Raw genomic sequence first — 22,760 nt, 5'->3', positions numbered from 1 at the left:
AATCAGAACATATAGCTTCATATGCATGTGAAAGCTGGACCATTGATTTTAGTGTCCTCTGACCAAAGAAATGGGTCAAACACCTGAGCATGGTAGTTCTATTTATTTCAAGAGAAAATTCTTAGTCCCAAGATTTCTTCTCTACTATTGAGTATTTCCGGAGTCCTTGGGCAGAGCAAACAGTTAACACGCTCAGCTCCTAACCTTCTGCCAACCAAAAGAATGGAGATTTGAGTCTACTCAAAGGTGCATATGATCTCCTTCCAAAAGGTCAATCATTGAGAACAGTATGGAACACAATTCTACTGTGAAACACATGCAGTTGCCATGAATCAGAAATGACTTTACAGCAAATGGTTTATTTATTATTTTTAATGTCCCTTCTGAAAGTATTCTCTTCCAAGATGCTTTGGCAGCATGCCACAATTCAGTTTCTACAAGGTCAATGCAACCTGTACATTCCATTTGTAAAAAGTTCCTTTCTTCATTGTATCAATACTCAATCTAAAAATCATTACCACCGCTGTGTTACCTCAACAATTTTTACAACAGAATAGTGAACCTTTTGTTATTGTGATGGTAGTTTCATACAATTCTGGGTTTATCTCAAATAATGCTGATACTATTGAAAACAGGAACAGTCTCCTTGCTTTTTTCATTTTATCTAATGAACACAAAGGAAAGGCTGAGATTTAAGGAAGAAAAGGTCATAAGCTAGAATCATAAGAGGGCTATTTGTTACAAACTTTAAGTAGATGCAGTTTGGTTAAGGACACTAGGCAAGAATGTCAAATCTATTTAAGACATTTAAACATATTACAATTTTTCATACAATGAGTGCTTATCTGTCATTGGGTTCCTTGTGGTGTTTCACACAGTAACACAGTAAGTTACAAGTAGGTAGAGATACACAGAATTGCATGCTTTCTAGCCTAGCTGTGATACAGAAAGTTACTGGTGTTATATGATACTGACTGAATTGCTGCTAAGTTCTGAGACACCATGCCGGCAAAAACACTGGTCCCAAGCATCAGATTCCCAGATACTGGTTCATTTTGTTTAAGGCATCACACACTGTGTTCAAATCACTGCGGAGGTCCTGCACCACGTTTTCAATACTTCTGGTGTCTTTCAGAATTTCAATACTCTGCGTGTAGGGATTGAAGTATACAGAGAAGGGACGGGTAATTGACTTTGCAAAGTCCCTGCAGAATAAACAGAAATAGAAGGATACGTGATCAACCCCCATTGGTATAAGAGAGGGATAGAAGGAAGAAGCAGAGCTAGAAAAATAAAAAGTGATTTTTCTCTACGCGGAAGCAAAATAAGTTTACCTCATCTTTTCTTTGGCTTCTTCAAAACTTTCTGAAACAAAGTAGGCTTCCTGGAAGGTGGTGATAAGGCATTCCTGTAGACAGGTTGTCTTTGGGTCAAAGGCTTTCACACATGCCTTGTCAGAAAGAGCATGCTGCAAAACATACCACAAAACCTGTTAAACACCATAATGAGACTTCCAAAGGGCCATGACATCACATTGCTGCAACACATTCAATAGCTCAGTATTCCTGCAGAACTACTCAGTTGCTAGTCTACCATGAAATAAAATGCTCTCCCATGTGCAGAGTAAATTGGGTGTGTTTTTGTTTGTTTATTTCTTTAATCTATCAGGTCCTGAGGGGTAGGGGGGAAACGAGATGCCAGTATTATTTATTATCAGACAAATTCATACTGAAGGACAGTTCAGAGCTATACCACAACCAAAATGGAATTTTAAATCTCTGCTATAAATAGAGATTATAAGCAGAGACCATAAATATGCTTATAAATTTATTGCTATAAGCAATGGACTGAAATTTCACTTAAATGGCAGAAGTAATAATTATCTACCTGGAGAGATAATTAGGGCTCTGACTGAACTATTTGTGGAGTCATTGCAAGATGTTTTGAGGCCAGGTACTGTGTACCAACAGAGTCTGGAGCGCGTCTGTATATTTGAAAGTACTTGCAAGCATTCATTTACCTTCCACGAAGTACAGCACAGCAATATACAGCAGATAAATATTTCCGGGGGGCGGGGGGGGGGAGCTAATACTAATAGTTAGAGCTATGCCCAGAGCAAGGCATTAGGAAAATGGCAAAGCTGGTGTAATTACTCTTTGAACCATCATTAACTACATTTTGCTCACTACATGACTGGCACTAAGAACAGCAAGGAATCAGGCATGACTGTATGCTCCAGACAAATTCAGTGATGACAAAAGTTTGTGGCCATTTTTTGGTACATGCCACATGCGCCTCGTATGCATGTGAGAGCTGGACAATGAATAAGGAAGACCGAAGGAGAATTAATGCTTTTGAGTTGTGGTGCTGGCGAAGAATGCTGAAAGTACCATGGGCTGCTAAAAGAACTAACAGATCTGTCCTGGAGGAAGTGCAGCCAGAATGCTCCTTGGAAGCAAAAATGGCCAGACTTTGTCTCACCTATTTTGGTCATGTTGTAAGAAGGGACCATTTCCTGAAGAAGGATGTCATGCTTGGTAGTGTGGAGGGTCGATGAAAGAGGGGGAGGCCTTCAAGGAGATGGATTGACATGGTGGCTGCGATGATGGGCTCAAGTATAGCAGGGATTGTGGGGCTGGCGCGGGATCGGGCAGTATTTCGTTCTGCTGTGCATGGGGTCGCTATGAGTCGGAAACGACTCGACGGCACTTAACAACAACAACAACAACCTGCTTATTTACTGAATCTTGGATCGATAGTTCTTAAACATAATCTGCTTCCGAATTACTGAGGAGCTTGTGAAAAATGCAGATACCCAGGCTATAATTTTATGCAGTAGGTCTGGGAGAGACTTGGACATTTATATTTTAAAGGTATCTAAAGTGACACTGATATAAATGGTTGTGAATGACATTTTGAGAAATACTTTCCTATATTCTATGTTTTCCTTAATCTAGTGGTAAATCAGTTGAGAAAGAGAGAAAGAGAAAAGGGGTAACTGAAAATGCCTTCAACTGAGAGTTACAAAACAGGGGCTGTAGCTATCTAATTGGGTAGCTGGGGGGTAAGGATTTCTGGTGCCCCTGTGGTTAAGGTATTGGTTTGCTAACCAAAAGGTCGCAGTTTGAACCCACCAGCTGCTCCTCAGGAAAGAAACAAGGCAGTCTGCTTCTGTAAAGATTTACAGCCTTGGAAACTCTATGGGGGTCACTATGAATTGACAGTGGGGTTGTTTTTTTCGTTTTGGATGAGATAAACTTTAAGAATTTGGTCTTTGTCCTTGTTTATTGGAGATAACCTCTAAAACCTTGAATTTTCCCCAATGATTGAAGTACCTAAGTCTTTATGACTCATGTTGGATAAGAGTTAATTGTACCAGAAAGACCCACCACATGATATCAACCTCCTGATATCAACCAACCTCAGGCTGAGAAGAGTTATAGAGTTTAAATTACATAATGAGGTCCCACTAAAGGCTCTAGATACAGAAGCTCCCTGGGTGTTCTGGTTGGTAATAGATACTGATGCACATGGGAGGGTAGTTTGTCCCTTTTTGGACCATGGAAGCTCTGCATTGGGAACCTTCCCAGACCTTGCCTTAGGCGTCACTTCATTTGTATCCTTTTTACTGTAAGACTATAATCATAAGTACAGCACTTTCTGTGAGTTCTGTAAGTCATTCTAGTGAATTATCAACCCCAACGGATGTGGAAAACAGCAGGTCATAACTGAGGGGTGCTGGGGACCCAGGAGCTTATGGTCTGTGTACTGAGAAAGTAGTTGAAAGCTCCAGATTTACAGCCAACAAGTCAGAAGTGAATGGAGTCCTGGGAACCTCTGAGCTTACGGTGGCATCATGAAGAGGTAGTGGGAAAAATATTCAATTTGTAGCCAGCAGGTCAGAAGTAAAAGTGTAGTGGGATCTCCTAAACTTGTACCTGGCATCTGAAGCCTTCGGAAGATTTGACAGTGTGGAGGACTATGCCCTTTAACTTGTGAGTTCTGACTTAGTCCAGGTGCTTATAGTCAGAGGAAGAAGTACTATACGTGCAGCTGGTGTCAGAACAGAAGTAGAACCAAACCAAAACCCACTGCCTCAAGTCAATTATGACTGATAGTGACCCAATAGGACACAGTAGAACTATTCCTTTAGGTTTCCAAAGGTGTAATTTTCACAGAGGAAACTGCCACATCTCTCTCTCACAGGCCAGCTGGTAGGTTCGAACCTCTGAACTTTTTGTTAGCAGCTGAGTGCTTTAACCACTGTGCCACCAGGAGGGGAACAGGATTGATAATAGAGTGATTAAATAAAAAAAAAAAAACTCACTGTCCATTCTGACTCATAGAAACCCCTCCTTGATTTTCCAAGGTGGTATCTCTACAGAAGTAGATTGTCCAGTCTTCCTTCCAAGGAGTGGCTGATGGGTTTGAACTGCCAGCCTTCTGGTTAGGAGTCAAATGCCTTAGGCACTACTCCACCAGAGCTCCAAATAGATTGATAAGGATCTGATTTTTCCAGCAGTAACCTTGGCAAATTGTTTAATCTCACTGTGCCTCCATTTCCTCAATGGTAAATGAGTTATTTGGGCTGGGTGATAGATAGCTGAAGACACTCTGTATTCCAGCCTCTGCAATCCACCCAGAATACTTTTCTATGTTCTAATCTCTAACTGCTAGGTTTCCTGGGGAGTTTTGGGGGCAGTGGGGGAGTCTTTCCTGTTCAATATTCTTGATGCATTATCCAACCATTTTTAAATGCATGGAATGATTTGCAGCCCTCCATGAAGAAGGCTGTGGTTCCCTAAATTTGAAAACCCAATGGAGAATGAAAGGACTAACACATAAGACAAAGGGTATGCAGCCCCTATCCTGTGTGTGACTTGCTTTCCCGCAAAGTTGCGTGGTCCAGATCAATGCACCTGTGAATTGGGGAATGCACAGGGCTTCTCAGAGTGAACTCATTTTTTTGGCCCAGAGAACAACTTCATTATGAACAGAAGGTCACTACACCTGCAAATACATTTGTGCTAGATTCAATGCTGTGCAGTGAACATCAGAGGATTTTGGTTCCACATGACTAATAATTCCATCCACATTTTAAAAACAACTTCACAGTTTCAAGAAACAAAATGTCCTTTTTATGAGAGCTGTCGCTCCTCTGCAAAGAATGACTTCATGTTGGCTGCCATGGTTTTCAGAATTAGAAGTCACTTTCTCTGCAGCAGCACACCCTGGCTTGCATTTTATCTATAGCACGGCATTCTAATTGTCCATTTACACATCAGAACATATAGGAAGGACGGTGGCCAACTCAGTGCCCTCAATCTTTCCACTCTCTCATTCTGGCAATAGGCACTGTGAGAAGAGTGGTAGCAAAAAAAAAAAAAAAACACCACTGCCATCAAGTCTATTCCAACTCAGAGGGACCCTCAAAGGGTTTCCCACACTATAAATCTTTACAGAAGCAGACTACCACATCTCTTCTCCTGCAGAGCCACCAGTGAATTCAAACTGCCGATAGATAGCAGCCCAATGCCTTAACCACAGTGCCACCAGAGCTCCTTTCAGAGCAGTAGCAGAACAAGCTAAAAGTACATTTAAGCCACAGCTCCCCTAAGGTATCCTGTTGAACCAATCTGACTTTTCATGGGGTCGAGGACAAGACCAAGAAGAGCATGAAACTCTTCATGCTCTTGAATACTCTTGCATACTTGAGTCTGCAATACAAGATAGGGTCTAAGCCATCTTAGCAGTCACTCTGTGTGGGATGCCTCCAGAACACGTGTGTGCAGTAACATACACTGTAATCAAAAAATTTCCCATGTGACTATTCCACTGGATACTCAGATGAGCTCATTTAGTCTGTTTTAACTGGTAAAGGGGGTGATAGTGGATAATGAAGAGTTCAGATGATTGTTCTCCTATCTTTTGGCTCTGACAGAATAAATGCCTATAAACTAAAAGGCTGAGTGCTATGCCTTAGACTTTAAGAAAAATCAATGAGCACACAGCAAAAAATTTGAGGCAAAGACTGTAAGGCAATATATAATCACATTTGCCTAATGCAATAGTCAGAGGGGAAACTGGGAGTTGATTGTTTTAAGTTCTCACAAAAGCAGTGGGTCCTCCAGGAGCCTAATGTGTCTGCTGCTTACCTGCTGGGGACTTTTCCATCCTTGCAGTATGGGGTCCACTCCCACTCTTTGGCTGTTACACAACTGGAGCTACTAATCATACCCAATGATTAGCCTGGAGAATGTAAGAATGTCCTACGCCACCCTGGATTTGGGGGAGCAGCTACTAAATGAGGGTAATGAATGAGGTGGCGATCACAACCATCCATTTACCTGACAGTGAGTCCTCCAGGGTGAGGAATGCCAAGAACAACCTACAGCGCATGAGGTCCTCTGTCTCTGAATATTAGAGCATGGCCCAAGGAGGTGCACCACAGCACCCATGTCTCCCTTGATTGCAGAGGCCACAGCCCAAGGGAGTGAAGCCCTGCTGAATGTGCTTCTCAACGCCTATTCCTGTCTCTCTCCAAGCTGCTGCAATTTTGAGAAGCAGCTATTGTGACCCTGTCCTCTGTGCCCAGAGTCAATTCTCTGTCATCGTTGAGCCAACTGTTTGATGCCCCCAGGGAACTCCGCAGTAAATCCTTCCCAAAGTGTTAGCAGTCTGATATCTCAAAGTCTGCAAGAATTAATCCAAGTTCCTGTAGGGGAGAGGCTTCTAACACAGAAAATCTGGCTGGCAGTCTTTTACTCTCAAACCATTTTAAAAGCGCAAGAATGTTAGCGAGTCACCTCCTCTCATCTAAACGCTCTCTAAAAGGACTATTTTGGATTAAAGCACGGTGCTGAAGGCAAGGGGACAGGCCTGGGAGCTGAGAGACCTGGATTCCAAATTTTGTTTTCCCATAGGTTATACATGCAGTATCAAATGAGTGAAACTTTCCCAGCCTGGGCTTCCATTTCTTCTTTGATAAACTAAAAAAAAACTAAACGACATGAATTCTAAGGCTCTTCATGGAGTGATTAGATGCTCAGCTACTAACCGACACATGGGTATGCCTGGAACCCACCAGCTACTCCACAGGACAAAGATGTAGCACCTTGCTCCTATACAGATTCTCAAACCCACACCCATTGCCATCTAGTCTCTTCTGACTCAGGACCCTGTAAGACAAAGTAGATCTACCCCCATAGAGTTTCCAAGGCTGTAAATTTTTATGGACGCAGACTGCCACATCTTTCTCTGCAGAGCTGGTAAGTCCTTCCAGTTAGCAACTGAGAGTTTTAACTACTGTGTCACCAGGGCTCTTTCTTTAGACTGCAGCCTTGTTGTTATGTTGTTGTTGTTATGTGCCATCGAGTCGGCCCCGACTCATAGCGACCCCTCCTTGGGTTTCCGAGGCAGTATCACTACGGAAGTAGGATTGCCCAACCTGCAGCCTTGTAAACCCTACAATATAGTTCTATTGTGTCACATGGGGTTGGTATGAGTTGAAATAGACTCAATGAGGGGTTACAAATACATAGTGTTCATACCACCATCCCCTACGCCACCCCAGCCAGTATAAATTGAGCACAGAGCTGTTATGGATTGAATTATGTGCCCCAAAATAGCCACGAGTCCTAACCCCTAGGGTGTGGATGTAATTCCATTTGGAAACAGGGTTTCTTTGTTATATTAATGAGGACACAGCACTATAGGGTGTGTACTTCCCTAATCATGAGTGATATAAGAGCAGCATAGACACAGAAAAGCAAGCATAGATGAGGCAAGAGAGATGCCAGCTGAAAATCATTAGGGATCTGAAGAATTCTAAGATTATGGAAACGGAAAGACACAAGAATCTTCCCATTCAGACTTTTAGCCTCCTAACTGTAGGAAAATAAATTTTTGTTCTGTAAAGCCACACCCTACTTGTGGTATTCTGTTACAGGAGCATTCAGTAGCTAAGACAGCAGCCTTTCCCACTGGTTCTGGACATGGCCTTTCCATCCTTCCCAACACAGACAGCCATTGCCAAGTGGCAAGCACCCTGACGGTGCAGTGGTTAAGCATTCGGGTGCCAACTGAAAGACTAGCAATTTGAACCCACCAGCTGCTCCCTGGGAGGAAAACGTGGCACTGTGCTTCCATAAAGATTTCAGCCTTGGAAACCCACAGGGCAGTTCTACTCTGTCCTGTCGGGCCACTAGGGGTCAGCATCGACTTGATAGCAATGGGCTTAGCACACAAGTTAATACCTATTTGCCCTTCCAGCCTCCTGAATATAAAATCCCCTTTTAAAGTTCAAAACTTTCCCAGAACCCAATTGTTAGTGGATAATATAATAAGGTGATTGAGGCCTTTAAATACGATAGAAAAATTGAGGCTCAGCTTCAGGTAGGTTACTTCACTTCCATAAGCGTCAAGTCACTCATCCAGAAAATTAGAATAGTAATAGTATCTATAATTTGTGAGTGATAACTTGTGAGATCTGACCTAGCTCTGAGTGGTTGGGATCATGGTAAAGATTAAACAGGAAATGCATACTAAGTGCCTGGTACATGGGAGTGCTCAGTCCATTCTGTTATCATTATTCATCCAGTCTAGATTAGATACTTAGTACAAAAATGCCTTCAGCCACACCTTCCACCATTTGTGCAACTCCTCTCCCCCAGGAGTCTAGAACCCAGACAGAGGAAAACATGGCCCTAGCTGAACTATAGGGTTTATGTAGCTCAGGGTTTATCAAATTAGAATCTTCCTTCCTCCTAGCCACCCACCTTAGCAATGACACAGAGCTTTTAATTTCATCTACTGTAGATGTAAACCCTGTGATCCTCACTCTCTATATTAGGACTGGTTAAGGCTGGAAAAAAAAAAAAGAAAGAAAACACCTCAAGTGTGAAGTCAGTTTTATGGGTAGTTTGGGCCTTAGATTTCTAATAAGAATTTGCAAGCTCTCCTACATTCACACCACGATCATCTTTTCCTGCATCAGAACAACTAATACACTTTTATATATGATAAACCTCCCTCAGATATTTGTTCTGATAACAAAGCACAATGTGACGATATCCCCACTGCCAAATTGGGCAATGATGACCTCACACTTTTTTTTTATCAGTGATGCTGAAGGTTTCATCCATCTGAATAAGCTTCCAAGGTGAGGGAATCACCTCCCTCTTCAGAGTGTCTCTTCCGAAAGGCCGAGGACACCATTTCCAGCTCCCCAGTTCTCCAGTGTTTGCTATCATAACAGTGCTAACTTTGTGAGAAAAAAAAGAGAAGAGGAAGGGAGGTGTGAGCCTACTGAGAAGGGTTAAAGTGAGGAAACTCAGAGCAGTGAGTCTTAACCCCACCCACTCTACTGACCTACCAGATGACCTCAGACAACCCACAGGCCCCTTGGGCCTCTTCTCTACAGCGTGTCAGTAATTCTGACCACCTCATAGAGTTGCTGCAAGTGGTTGTAAATACTAACGATTGTAATAAATATAAAGCTGTTCTGAGAATGCTGATTAACAGCTATAGTAAAGACAATGCAATAAATTCACCATGCAAGGATATTCTAAAACTAAAGCCAGAAAATAATAATATTAAAAAAAAAAAATGAAAACCTATCAGCTTTGTTATACCTGAAGCAGAATAGATGTATATATGTGTAATATTCCAGCAACTACTGTGAGGTAGGTGCTAAGGCCACTCACTAGAAAGAAAATAGAGAAATCTTTGACCTTTCAAAGGTAAAGAACTAGACCTTACCCAGGAAGAAGAAGTACAGCCCGCCTTTTGCTTTTAAGATAAATTAATTCTTCAAGGTAAGACTGCCAATCATTTCCTTACCATCTAATGTGAAGAGACTTCACTCTTGCTCCTCCAAGAGAATCGGGTTCAACAAAGAATTTTATCAATCACTTTCTTAGAACTTCTCAACTAGAGATCCCAAGTTCCTTGAGAATTGAGACCATTCATTTACTGTTTGTTGCATAAAATGAATAAATGAAGGAATAGTAAATCAAAAAATAATAGAACTTTATACCTTAGCTGGGTCAACTCTGGGAGAGAGAGGAAAAGAGTGTGAAAGGAAAAATATGCCATCATTTATCTTATTTTCAACCTATTTTTAAAGTCAGTTTTCCAGATAATTTTGCTCATGGTTAACTGCTCTCCACAGTAATAGAAAATATGGAAAGGCCTCACCCAAACATATTTTTTGAATTCCTGAAAGCACATCACAGACAGATCATTGGGGGGGAAAAAAAGAGAGAGAGAGAGAAAACTTTGGTTAAACTATAAAGAGAGAGAGTTATCAGATTTATGTTAGCTTTTGCAAGCTTTTCCATATTTATTTGGTTTCTCTCTTCAAAGATAAAAAGAAGTATTAAAGGGAGCTCTGGTGGCATAGTTCCTCAGTCATTTGACCCCTAGCCAGAAAGCTGGTGGTTCAAACCCACCAGCCACTCCTCAGAAGGAAGACTGGGCAATCTACTTTCACAGACTTGGAAACCCAAGGAGGGGTTGCTGTGAGTCAGAATAGACTCAACAGCAATGAATTTGGTTTGATTATCCAAAAAGAAAGAGGAGAAGGAGAGGGGGAAAATGAAAGTTATCACAAACCACATACATCCCTTAGAAGTACTTGGCCAACTCTGAAGTACATTACCCATGTCTCAGGAAAATTTAACTTCTTAATGCACAATTTATTTTAAAAATGTCATCTCTTCAAGAAGAGAAGGCGAATTGTGGATACTTACATAAAAGTTACAAATACCTCCAGCAATTTAGCTGGGATCTGTGTTTGGTTTGCATTGGAACAGCCTAAACTATTTTGCCACAAAACATAACTGCATTCAAAATTTGAAGTGTTTTCACAGCGATTATTATACTGCTATTAATTATATTATTTCTCCCTGAGTTCAGGTCCATGATTTGTGCATTCAAATAAAAGCCAGACGAAGGGAATATCGCTCAACCATAAGAGAAATGAAATTCTAATGCCTGCCACAACATGGATAAACCTTGGAAACATTGTACTGAGTAAAATACGTCACAAAAGGACAGATACTGTATGATCCCACTTATATGAAATAGGCATATGTATAGAGACATCTATATATATAGATCTGGTGGATACGGGGGGGCGGGGGAGAAGGAAAGGGGGTGTCACTCCTTAGTGGGCACTGAGCTTCTCCTCTCGGTGTGGAATAATTTGGAAAAGGATAGCGATGATGGTTGCATACCATGATGAATATAATCAATGTCACTGAGTTGTGCACGTAAAAAAGTTGTTGCGCTGACAAATGTTTTGTTGTATATGTTTTTACCACAATAAAAAGAAAAAGTTTGCTAGATGGAGAATTTGAAGGTGTTCAAAGAGGGCAATGAGCACTTACACGGGGCAGGGCAGGGAGGAGGCTGGGGAAAGAAGTGCTAAGGAAAGTGCCTCTCTATGTTATGTATTCTCTATGAACAATCAAAAGATATTTCTTATGGAAAGAATTTCGGAATTGTAAAAGTCATCCAAAGTAGCAATCATAAGGATGTTGGAGTGTGGAAACTTGAGAATGGAAGAATGCTAATGACTGGAGGTGATGGACCAGAACAAGAAGAGGCACAGCGGACAATGCCTTCAGTGTACATATTTCTGACTGATTTCCATTTCTAGACGATTCTGTCTGCACCAATAGGAACAAAAACAACAGATTCACCCCAGTGCAGTCTATACATGCTTCATTAACCAGACCACAACACCCTGTCGAAAGTTGGGGCAATGAGAGAGATTTGTTTCTTTTGCTTCTGGCATAATTTATAAACCTTCTGAGGAGAATGTAAATAGATGTAGCTCAAGACTACACTGTTCTCTGACTAACCTTTGTTTCAGGGACATCAAGAGGCACTCTGTAAATGGCACGATCTTACTTGGATATGACATCATGCTGGTGCTATGGGCTTTCACCCCAACACTGAGATTGACCCCAAATGGGTCTTTTCCTTATTAATTTAGTTAAAGATTTTACCACATTACATCTTTTCGTAAAAAGATTTTACCACACTTACATTTGTTCCGTTATACGTTATACTCTACACCAGCCATGCTGAGGCTCAGCCAGTTCCCTGACCAGCCAGGCTTTGACTAGGGCCATTCTCTGATTCTCTGACTGATCTGGGTGTCCCATCTTTTCTGTGAATCAGCTTGGACACAAGGCCCTTATCAGATCAGGAACCTTTCCTGGGCATCTTTTAATATGTGCCATGCACACTGTCACACACTCATATTATCTCATTGGTTGTTTCTCTCTTGCACTAGAATGTAAACTCCTTGGTAGCAGGGATCCCAGGCAGGATATCCCAGCAGTTAAAGAACACAGATCTTGGAGTGTAGGCTCCAACACTTACTACTGTGTGACCTCGGGCAAGTTCCTTAACATCTTTATGCCTCAATTTTTCATCTGTGACGACAACATCACTTACATCATTGAGTTGTTATGAGAATTAAGTGGATTAATATTTCAACAGCACCTGAAAGACTAAGATTTTGAAGTTTGTTGAACAATAAGTTTGTTGTTGAAGTTTGTTGAGGTTGTTGTTATTTTCTTCGTTATCATCATCAATTGTCTTTGCATCCCCAGTGCCCACCCAGCACAGTACATAGCATATAGTAGATACTCAACAAACTAGTTCTTTGGGTGGCATAAACAGGTCAGCACTTGACTACTAGCCAAAAGCGTGGCAGATTAAACCCATCCAGAGATGCCTCAGAAGACAGGGCTGGCAACGGTGTCTAAAAAGTCTCAGCCTTGCAAATCCTAGGGATCAGTCTACTCTGCACACAGGGGTCACTATGAGTCAGAATCTACTTGACAGCAAACAGCGGTAACAATGTTGTTGTTGTTATGCACCTTCGAGTTGGACCTGACTCATAGTGACCCCTCCTTGGGTTACCAAGGCGGTATCACTATGGAAGTAGATTGCCCAACCTTCCTTCCGAGGAGTGGCTGGTGGGTTTGAACTGCCAGCCTTCTGGTTAACAGTCAAGTGCCTTAGGCACTATGCTACCAGATATTTGAGAGGTGAATGAACAAAAAGACTCATAAAGTAAACAGTCTCAGTGCAACTACAATTAAATTGCATCTTTCAAGAATATAAACAACCAAAAACTTACAATAACCATATATTTCTCAATTATCTAAGGACAAGGAAAGCTTAAAATAAAAATTTTAGGAGAGTCCAAATAATCAAAGATTCTTATTCATTCTGAATAATCAAACATTAAATTATTTTCAGTACTGTCTTAGACCTCGGGAGGAAGGTTGGGCAATCTACTTCCGTGATGATAATGTCTTGGAAACCCAAGGAGGGGTCGCTATGGATTGAGTCCGACTCCACAGCAAATAACAACAACATAACCCTGTCTTAGTTATCTAGTGATGCTGTAACAGAAATATCACAAGTGGGAGGCTTTTACAAACAGAGATTTAGGAGGCTTGAAGTTCAAATCCAGGGTGCCAGCTCTAGGGGAAGTCTTCTCTCTGTGTTGGCTCTGGGGGAAGGTCCTTGACTCCCTGAGTTTCAGCTTCTGGGAGATCTTGTGGCTTGGCATTTTTCTTCCCCCATCTCTACTCTGCTTATTTGCTTAATCTTTTTTATATCTCAAGAGAGATTGACTCAAAATACACCCTTCCCTAATCCTGACTCATTAACATAACAAGACAACCCATCCCCAAATGGGATTATAACTGCAGGCATAGAGGTGAGGATTTATGACACCTATTGGGAGGGGGGGGGTCTAATTCAATCTATAACAGGTAGCATTTCCCTAGAATATATCACATTGCATTATAAATTCATCAAAAAACTTGCTATTCCCCCATGGCACAAATAGCAATTCTTAAGTAAGCAGAATATTTAAATTATCTGAATGCCCCAGGCCTCAACACGTCTGAATAAATGATCATTTTAATCTATTATAAGGCAATTAAAAAACAGCATTATCCTAGGCATCTCCACAAGGGTTCCATAGCTTTCTGACCATGTTCTTATTTATGTTTTATTTTTCCCTGTTTTATAAGTCCACAAATGTTTTAATACATGTTAACAATGAAGAAGTTAAAATAGCCTCAAATTCCCCTTTGGGAAGCAGATGATGGGAAATCAATGGGAGGCCATGGGGTGACAGAAATCAGAGTAGCCATGCCAGCCTCACAAGTGACTTTCAATCAGTAGGATCACTGCTAGCTAATTGCCTTCTTTTCAGCACTGAATGTAGGCCAACCGCTTGTTACCCAACATTTGGACAGATATTTGTCATTCCTGTTGATTTCTGCACATGGCTGCTCATCCATTTGAGTCACACCACAAATCCAGAAAGGCATGACCCATTTTCAGAAGTGCAAAAAGTTAGGTCAGCACCCACATCAGAGGTGCCAAATCCTCTGTATTAAATATTTATGGGGTATCTGCAAGTAGAAATACTCAGACAAACAAATCAATATTTTCCATGACCTTGAACCAGTTTGCTTGGGAAGGATATATTCATTCACAGCTTCATACCTTTAATTCTCCAATGGAGGAGAGTAGTCCTGCTCCATATGCCCGCAGCTGCCCTTCTTGTTTGCAAAGACCAAACTCAATCGTGAAGAAATAGCACTGAAAATAAAATACATGTACATACATGCAGTGAAGTGGTCAACAAACTCTTCAGTAGAATAAAATGACACTCATAATAAAATGATACACTAAGGCATAATTTCAACTTTGTCTGCTAATTTAAATACATGTGAATTAAGAACATTTATTGAAATCTATTCTCTTGCTTGGAGAAGGATACCGTGTTTGGTAAAGTAAAGGGTCAGCGAAAAAGGGGAAGAGCCTCAGCCAGATGGACTGATACAGTGGCTGCGACAATGGGCTCAGGCCTGGCCAGATCATGAGGGCAGCAAAGGATCGGGCAGCATTTTGTTCTGTTGTACACAGGGTCACTATGAGCTGGAATCAACTCCACGGCACCTAACAGCAATAACAATATTCTCTTGGTTAAGGCATCTGACTCCTAACCAGGGGGCTGGCGGTTTGAACCCACCAGCCACTCCTCGGAAAGACGACTGGGCAATCTACTTCCATAGAGACACCACCTCAGAAACCCAAGGAGGGGTCACTATGAATTGGAACTGACTCAACAGCAGTGAGAGCTAGTTTAAAGATATGGGGAAATGCTATTAACTACTAAGGTTATTTCAAAAATAAAAAGACACATATTTAGAAATAAATGAATATGTCATAATGATAGTGCTATAAGGATTTGTTGTTGCTATGTGCCGTCGAGTCGGACCCAACTCATAGCAACCCCTCCTTGGGTTTCCGAGGAAGTATCACTACGGAATTAGATTGCCCCATCTTCCTTCCGAGGAGTGGCTGGTGGGTTTGAACCATCAGCCTTCTGGTTAGCAGTCAAGTGCCTTAGCCACTATGCTACCATATGCCACTATATTTACAAAGCTGGGTTTTAGTAGTATAAATTAGCATGTCATTGTAGAAAAAAAATAAATAACTTACAACTGAATAATTCTAAATTGATTATTAACAGTTTTTCATTCTATCAATAAACATTTTTGAGAACCCACTAGGTGCTAAAGCTTGGCAGTTGGTGTGCATGCTAAAGAGACAAGAGAGAGACCAAAAAACGAAGTATATGCCTACCAAATTATTGAAACCATAATTCTAGTATAATTTTATGAACCCTTAAGTGTCTAGGAATTCTGGTGGCATAGTGTGTAAGGCATTTGACTGCTAACCAGAAGGCTGGCAGTTCAAACCCATCAGCCACTCCTCAGAAGGAAGGTTGGGCAATCTACTTCCGAAGTGGCACCACCTCGGAAACCCAAGGAAGGGTCGCTGTAAGTTGGATCTGACTCCATGGCAGTGGTTGCATTGCTTACATGTCTAGTCATAGCTGTGTATGTAATTTTTTTTTTTAAATAACAACTTCATTGGCCTGAGTTTCACAATTGTCAACTACTACAGCTTCCATGGGATATTAAAATTTCTCAACTAGTTCTGTTGGGTTTAGGAAACCAACCTAGATAGACAGAGAAATCTCTGCAGAACCAAAAAGCTCACAATGCTGTTGAGAGGGGCTGAAATTACACCATTTTTGCTCTGAGAGAAAGTGAAAAGCTGACACTGAGCAATAAAAACTGCATCACATGAACACTAGCCTGCATTAGCAATGATAGCACACTGGAGGTGTTGAGCGAGAAGAGAATTTAAACACTCCTGAAAAGGGGTAGAAATAATTATTATTTCTAGCCCTTGGCAATGTTTTTATTTGGAGGTTAAGACATCCCTTCATTCCGGAGAGTCTTCTATTGTTTCAAAAGTGCAGATGATCTCTAAAGATGAGGGGCCAATGCTCTCCAGCAGTGGCCAGACCCCAGCCATGGGTCATTGCCAGGCCATAGAGCTTAACCTCCACAGCCTGGATTTCCTGTCCTGATTCACCTCCCAAAGAGGCCAAGTTCACAACCCTTCTCACCCCATCACTACCCACAGCGCCACCAACTCCCCCCCTTCCTTGGATCTCCTTTTCTCTCTTTTCCATTCTACTTACCACTTTTTTACATAATTCACAGTTTTTTTTGTGTTTGATATGCACTATTCATCATCTGTTTCCCTTCACCACCTATAAACACCATGAAGGTAAGCATCTCTATCTGCTCATCAAGAACAGGATCTCTCAGCGTCAGCACCATTGACATTTTGGGCTGGCTAAATCCTTGCTGTGCATTGTAGGATGTTTAACAACATCCTTAGCCTCAACCCACTAGATGCCAATAGCAATCTTCTCCCAAGTCATGAAAACCTAAAATGTCAAGACCTTGCAAATATTCCCAGGGGACAGCATGACCACTGAGCTAGGGTAATGTCTGAAGCATAAAGAAAGCTCAGTAATATGTGCTTAATAAATTAACAACTGGTGAACTAATGAATGATAGCAAAGGTAGGCTTTTTATGTGGCTGCGTGAGCTGGAGGAAAGAAACACCCAGGGAGTCCTGAGTTCTAGTCCCAATCCTGTTTCTCATTAGCTATGTGGCCACAACTTCTCTGGGCTACAGTTTTCCTGCCTATGACATTCAGTCATTCTACAAACACTTCTTGAGCACATATTATATATCCAAACTCTGCTCTAGATGCTAAGGATATACAGTAAATGGGTAACAAAGTTCCTGATTGTATGAAACATGTATGGTACCAGCAATAACAACAGGAAATAATAATAAATAGAAAGGATAATCTGAAGCAGAAAATACTCTGTAGATCATAAACCAGGTAGATAATGTGTCAGATATGAGCAGGGGGCGTGCTATTTTAGATAAATGATCAGAGAAGACCTCTCTGTGGAGGTGATATTTAAGCAGCAACCTACTTTAAAAGCAGCTTTTCATTCAGAAATGAAAAGCCAGTTGTGCAAAGATGTAGGGGAAAGAGTGTTCCCAGCAGAGGAAACAGCAAATACAAAGACCCTGAAAGCAGGAGTCCCTTTGTATTTCCGAGGGCAATGGGAAGTCACTGGAGGGCTTTAGGTAGGGAAAGACATGCTCTGATTTGATTTTCAAAAGATCAGACTAGTGCCATGTGAAGAACAGATTATGCAGGAAGGCAAGAATAGCAATGGAGACCAGTTAGAAAGTAGGGGCAACCAAGAGGCAAGGAGAGTGAATGGTTTGGAACACAGCTTAGGCCAAGGGTGGCATAGGACTGGAAAAAATAAGTATCACAGAGTCTTTGTGAGAAGAACCAAGATAAGACTTGTGAAGGAGTTTTGAAATGTTAGAAAAGAGCCCTCAAGTCTCCCCTCCAAAAAATTTTGTGCAGTCTGGGCACAATGAAGAAAAGTGATCATACTGTCGAAGAACAAAAGGTCTGGAAGAGGCCTGGAAACTCAGCCCCACTATTTTGGGAGCTCTGGTGGTGTAGTCCCTAAGGCACTTGATTGGTAACCAGAAGGCTGGTGATTCAAACCCACCAGCCACTCCTCGGAAGGAAGGTTGGGCAATCTCGTTCCGAAGAGATACCACCTATGAGTCAGATCTGATTCAACGTTAGTGAGTTTGGCTTTTTTGGTCTTATTTTCCTTGGTGGTGCAAACAGTTAAGTGCTTGGCTGAGAAGCAAAAGATGGGTTGCTCCAATCCACTGGGAGTCACCTTGGAAGAAAGGCCTGGCAAACGACTTCCAGAAATTCACAGCCATTAGCATAGTGGCTAAAAGCACTTGACTGCTAACCAGAAGGCTGGTGGTTCAAACCCACCAGCCACTCCTCGGAAGGAAGGTTGGGTGATCCTACTTCCGTAGTGATACTGCCTCGGAAACCCAAGGAGGGGTCGCTATGAGTCAGGGCCGACTCGACGGCACATAACAACAACAACAAAAACCATGAAGCATGAGTCTACTCTGAACACATAAGGTCAACATGAGTTAGAATTGACTCGAAGGCAACTGGTTTGATTTAGGTTTGTTTTGCTTATATTACTGAAGGAAAACTGAAATTTAGGAGACAAAGTGACAAAAACAGGACCAGTTTAGTTAGCAACATTCAATAGATCTAAAAAGCCAAACTCACTGCCATCAAGTGGAACCTGGATCATAGCAACTCCTCCTTGGGTTTCCGAGGCAATGGAAGTAGACTGCCCAACCTGCCTTCTGAGGAGTGGCTGGTGGGTTTGAACTGCCAGCCTTCCGGTTAGCAGTCAAACGTTTTAGGCACTATGCTACCAGAGCTCCTATTCAATAGATCGAGAGCTCCTTATTTGAAAGAAATCAACCAAAAAAAAAAAAATCACTGCCATCAAGTCAGATCCGACTCATAGCGACCCCTCCTTGGGTTTCCCAGACCGTATCACCACGGAAGTACATTGCACAACCTTCCTTCGGAGGAGTGGTGCCTAAGGCATTTGACTGCTAATCAGAGGGCTGGTGGTTCAAACTACCAGCCACTCCTCAGAAGGAAGAGCTCAACGTGTGTCACATCTTAAAGGTCCTAAGTAAAAGATTAACAGAGACATGATTTCCCTGTACAATCAAAAACTGGGAAATAAAAGTCTAAAATAGAGGAAAACTAGGATCTCAGGGCATCTTCTTAGCACGTCTTTGGCTGATTTCCCTAACTGACATTTCTTTTATAGCACATGACATGAAATCATTGAAGTCTTCACATTGAATACAAAGAGCTCATAAAAAAAAGTGCTGGCGTATTAGAGAACCCCCAGAATACACATATGGAGCCAACTACAGGAACATTTAGGTCAGCCTATTAAGTGCATTTTTCATTTTCTTTCCACGACATCAATCCACACATAATGTTTATGATCCTAATCAAAACAATCTGAGAGAGCCACTGAGAAAATCTGGTGTGGCACACACATGGTCTTCACAGAGATTCGGTGTCCCAGGCTATATTTAAGGCAAAAAGTAAAAGGTCTGCATCAGTTCAACTAAATTGTCAAAGCTACGTGTATCACTCAGTGTGTCTTTGGTGCGCATGCTTCTGGAATCAGGCCTTCCTCAAAGGAACAAGCCACAGTGCATCTTCCCTCCCATTTCTCAGATGCTCACTGGCCACATACCTTGTCTGGGAGTCAGTCTAGCAACTCCGACCTTACACAGCTCCATCTGCTCATTCTGTCTTTCCCTTTGGTTTCCTACTGTCCTCCACCAAGGAAGTTCCCTAGATGCTGCTCCCAGAGTCACTTTCCTCAAAGAATTAGAACTTTGGGTTTGAGACAGTCTCCCATTCGCAGCTCCATGTGTGGGAAACAGGTCCAAAGAAATGGTATATTGACCTGAATCTCAGACGATCGCAACATTTGAATTATGGACTTGTACAGGATAAGTTTTTTCTTTCTGTTTGCAATGCTAGTGAAGACCTAAAAATGCAGTGTCCCGGGGTGGGGGGGTGGGGGGACAACTGTGCATTTCTACTATCTGCACAACCTGCTTAGAGTTGGACTGGATGACCACTTGAAGACCCTTCAGAATTCAAGGATAATTAATTGCCACTTGAAAATTAAAGAAAGTATCATTTGTTTTCCTCAGAGCACTCTCCAGTGTGGATCTATAATATAGTGCCTAGAGATTTACTGAAAAAATATTCTACCTATTAACCCAAAAAGAATTTTTTTAAAAAATATTCTGAACCTTGTAAGAACACCTGCAAAAGAGAAATACAGATTCTCAGCCACTAATGTCTTTTAAACAGAAACAAGTAATAATAACCAAGACTAACACCTCTCAAATTGAAGGGTACCCTTTATCAAAGCTGACATCCATGAATTCCAAATTTTATATACCACTAATTACATATAATTATTTATAAATATTTATTTGGATATAATTATATATAATCATTAACTGAAAACTGAAACAGGAATGATAGATCAGACCTCTTCCATAGACTAAAAGCAGACTCATTACATGCATACAGTTATTAAGCAGAGAAAGTATGAGTGACAATCTGAAATCTAAACACCCCTGTGGAAGGTAGCTAAAGGGTGTGCTATGCAGAGCGCGCACTTAGGAAATGAGATAGGTCACCCAATGCTGCCATCTTCAGGTCATTACTGGTAGTACATCATTAAATGCAACTTTTCAGGCCTTGTCAAATGAGCAGTAGTAAAAGTTTGAGGAAATCAAGTCGACAGACATCAGTCATATCAACAGAATATTTAATGGTCCCAAATGAAGATTTACAATTAAAAAAAAAAGAAATCCAGGCCACCATCCCTCTTATGTTTGGTGTGAGGCACTTGAGCTCTTGCAACTGCAATTAAAGAGGCCTTGCAAATACAGAGATTTACTTTTCAAGAACTCTTAAGGGGAAAGAAATTGAATGTTCAGATTTTCCTCTTGAAGGGTCCTTTTGCTCCATTTCCCTCACCCCCTACATCCCTTGAAAGAATTACATAAACTCTTCCTAAGATTCATTCTCTATTCTTAAAGTGGACTGAAATGGAATACACAAACATCTAGGAGGCATCCCTGGTATCCTGTTTCTTTCATTTTCTCCAAGAAAGTGACTTTCATATTTTGTTTAGCAAATGCCTGAATGAGTGAGTGATATATGTCCTCTATCACTTCCACTAAAAATTTGATCTTTCATATTGGTAGCACATATTTTTAAATAATCACATATGTCATTGCCCATCCAGAATTCCATTATCCACATCCCCACAACACAGCCAGGAAGTAACAAGTTAGCAAAGGGCTTGAAAAAGCCCTGGAAGAGATATGTTAAATTTATGCTAGATATTATAGGAGAATCCCTCGGGTCCTCATTCAGATTCCGTTTATCCTTATCTTGCACATAATTCTGAGAAAGCTTAGCTTTGTAGCTTCCAAACCCATACCACGACATAAAAGACAACAAGAAAAATATACAAAACTTGACCCAAAAGTCTTAAAAGCTTCTGAGCAGCCACGTAAGATGCAACTATTGGTCTCTCTCCTCATCCGGACCAAAGAAGAGTGAAGAAAATCAAAGACATATGGGAACAATTAGACCAAGGGACTAATGGACCATGGGAGCCTCAGCCTCCATGACCCTGAGACCAGAAGAACAAGATGGTGCCTAGCTACCAATGCCAACCACTAAGAAAGGGATCAAAACTGGAAATTCTGGATAGAATGGGAAGAAAAACATGGAACAAAATTCAAAAAACACAAAAATGACCAGAAATACTGATCAACAGACACTGGTAAAACCCCTGAGACTATGCTCCCAGATTATCCTTTGGGCCTGGAATTTGACTGACTTCTGTGGATTAGCTCTCAGCCAAACAATAGAAAGGCCTACAAGCAGAACATCTACCCGAGGGAGATGCACCCCTTGGAATAGTCAACTGTGAGAGATCCAAAGGACAGCATCTGCTTAGGGGGAAAGCTAGACAGACAGGAATGCATAGGTAAGAAAAACACAGGGAAGGGGTAGTCACAGAAGGAGAGGAGAGGAGAGCTGGTTTTTGCTGGGATTGTACTTGGCGTCATGAAACAAAATGTGTGTGAACTGTCAAGTCTGCTTTGTAAATTTGCACCCAAATCACAATAAAAATATTTTTTTTTAAAAAAAGTTGACCAAACAACTCGAAAACCATAGTAATTTGTGTTGTTTAGGGAAATAGCCCTAAACACTTCTATGCTTGAAGGTATCACTAAACAACAAAATTTTACAATGACTTTAAAATATTGAGATTTTTGTTTCCATTTTACAGATGGAAAAATTGAGACTCAAAGCTCAAGTGATCTGTCCAGTTTCCATAACTAATGGATGGGAGAGCTAGGGATCAAGCTCAAGTTTCTTTTTTTTTTTTTCTTTTTATTGTGATTTGGGTGGAAATTTGCAGAGCAAATACACTTTCCATACAGCAGTTCGCACACACTTTGTCTCATGACATTGACTACAATTTACCACAATGCAACATCTCCTCTCCTATTTCCTCCCAATAGTTACCTCCTCCCTGTGTCTGTCCCTCCATGAACTCCTGCCCCCTGAGCTGTCTCTCTGTGCATAAGCAGCCCTTTTTTCTCCCATGATTGTTCTCTCCAAGGAGTGTATCTACCTCAGGTAAATGTTCAACTCATATGCCTGTCTGGTTTTTTTTGTTTGTTTGTTTGTTTTTTTAATTTTATTTTGATTTGGGTGAAGATTTACAGAGTAAATTCACTTTTCATACAGCAGTTCACATATACTTTGTCTCATGTCATTGACCAAA

General features: G+C 41.3%; 1 protein-coding gene across 1 annotated transcript in view; it reads right to left on the bottom strand.

Moving 5' to 3' along the window:
• Positions 1 to 1,030: 1,030 nt before the first annotated feature.
• Positions 1,031 to 22,760, bottom strand: part of TPH2 (tryptophan hydroxylase 2) — a 167,719-nt gene continuing 145,989 nt past the window's right edge. Inside the window, exons 9-11 of the mRNA XM_007952465.2 lie at positions 14,548 to 14,643; positions 1,335 to 1,468; positions 1,031 to 1,205 (exon numbers count right to left, since the gene is read on the bottom strand). Coding sequence (XP_007950656.1) covers positions 1,031 to 1,205; positions 1,335 to 1,468; positions 14,548 to 14,643 — 405 coding nt within the window. The remainder of the gene's footprint in view (positions 1,206 to 1,334; positions 1,469 to 14,547; positions 14,644 to 22,760) is intronic.

Source organism: Orycteropus afer, unplaced genomic scaffold, assembly GCF_000298275.1.
Source record: "Orycteropus afer afer isolate SDZICR_OR568_19922 unplaced genomic scaffold, OryAfe1.0 scaffold00339, whole genome shotgun sequence".
In the NCBI taxonomy this organism is placed as follows: Eukaryota; Metazoa; Chordata; class Mammalia; order Tubulidentata; family Orycteropodidae; genus Orycteropus; species Orycteropus afer.
The sequence above is the reverse complement of the archived record's forward strand: the minus strand, read 5'-3'. Positions and strand labels throughout refer to the sequence as shown.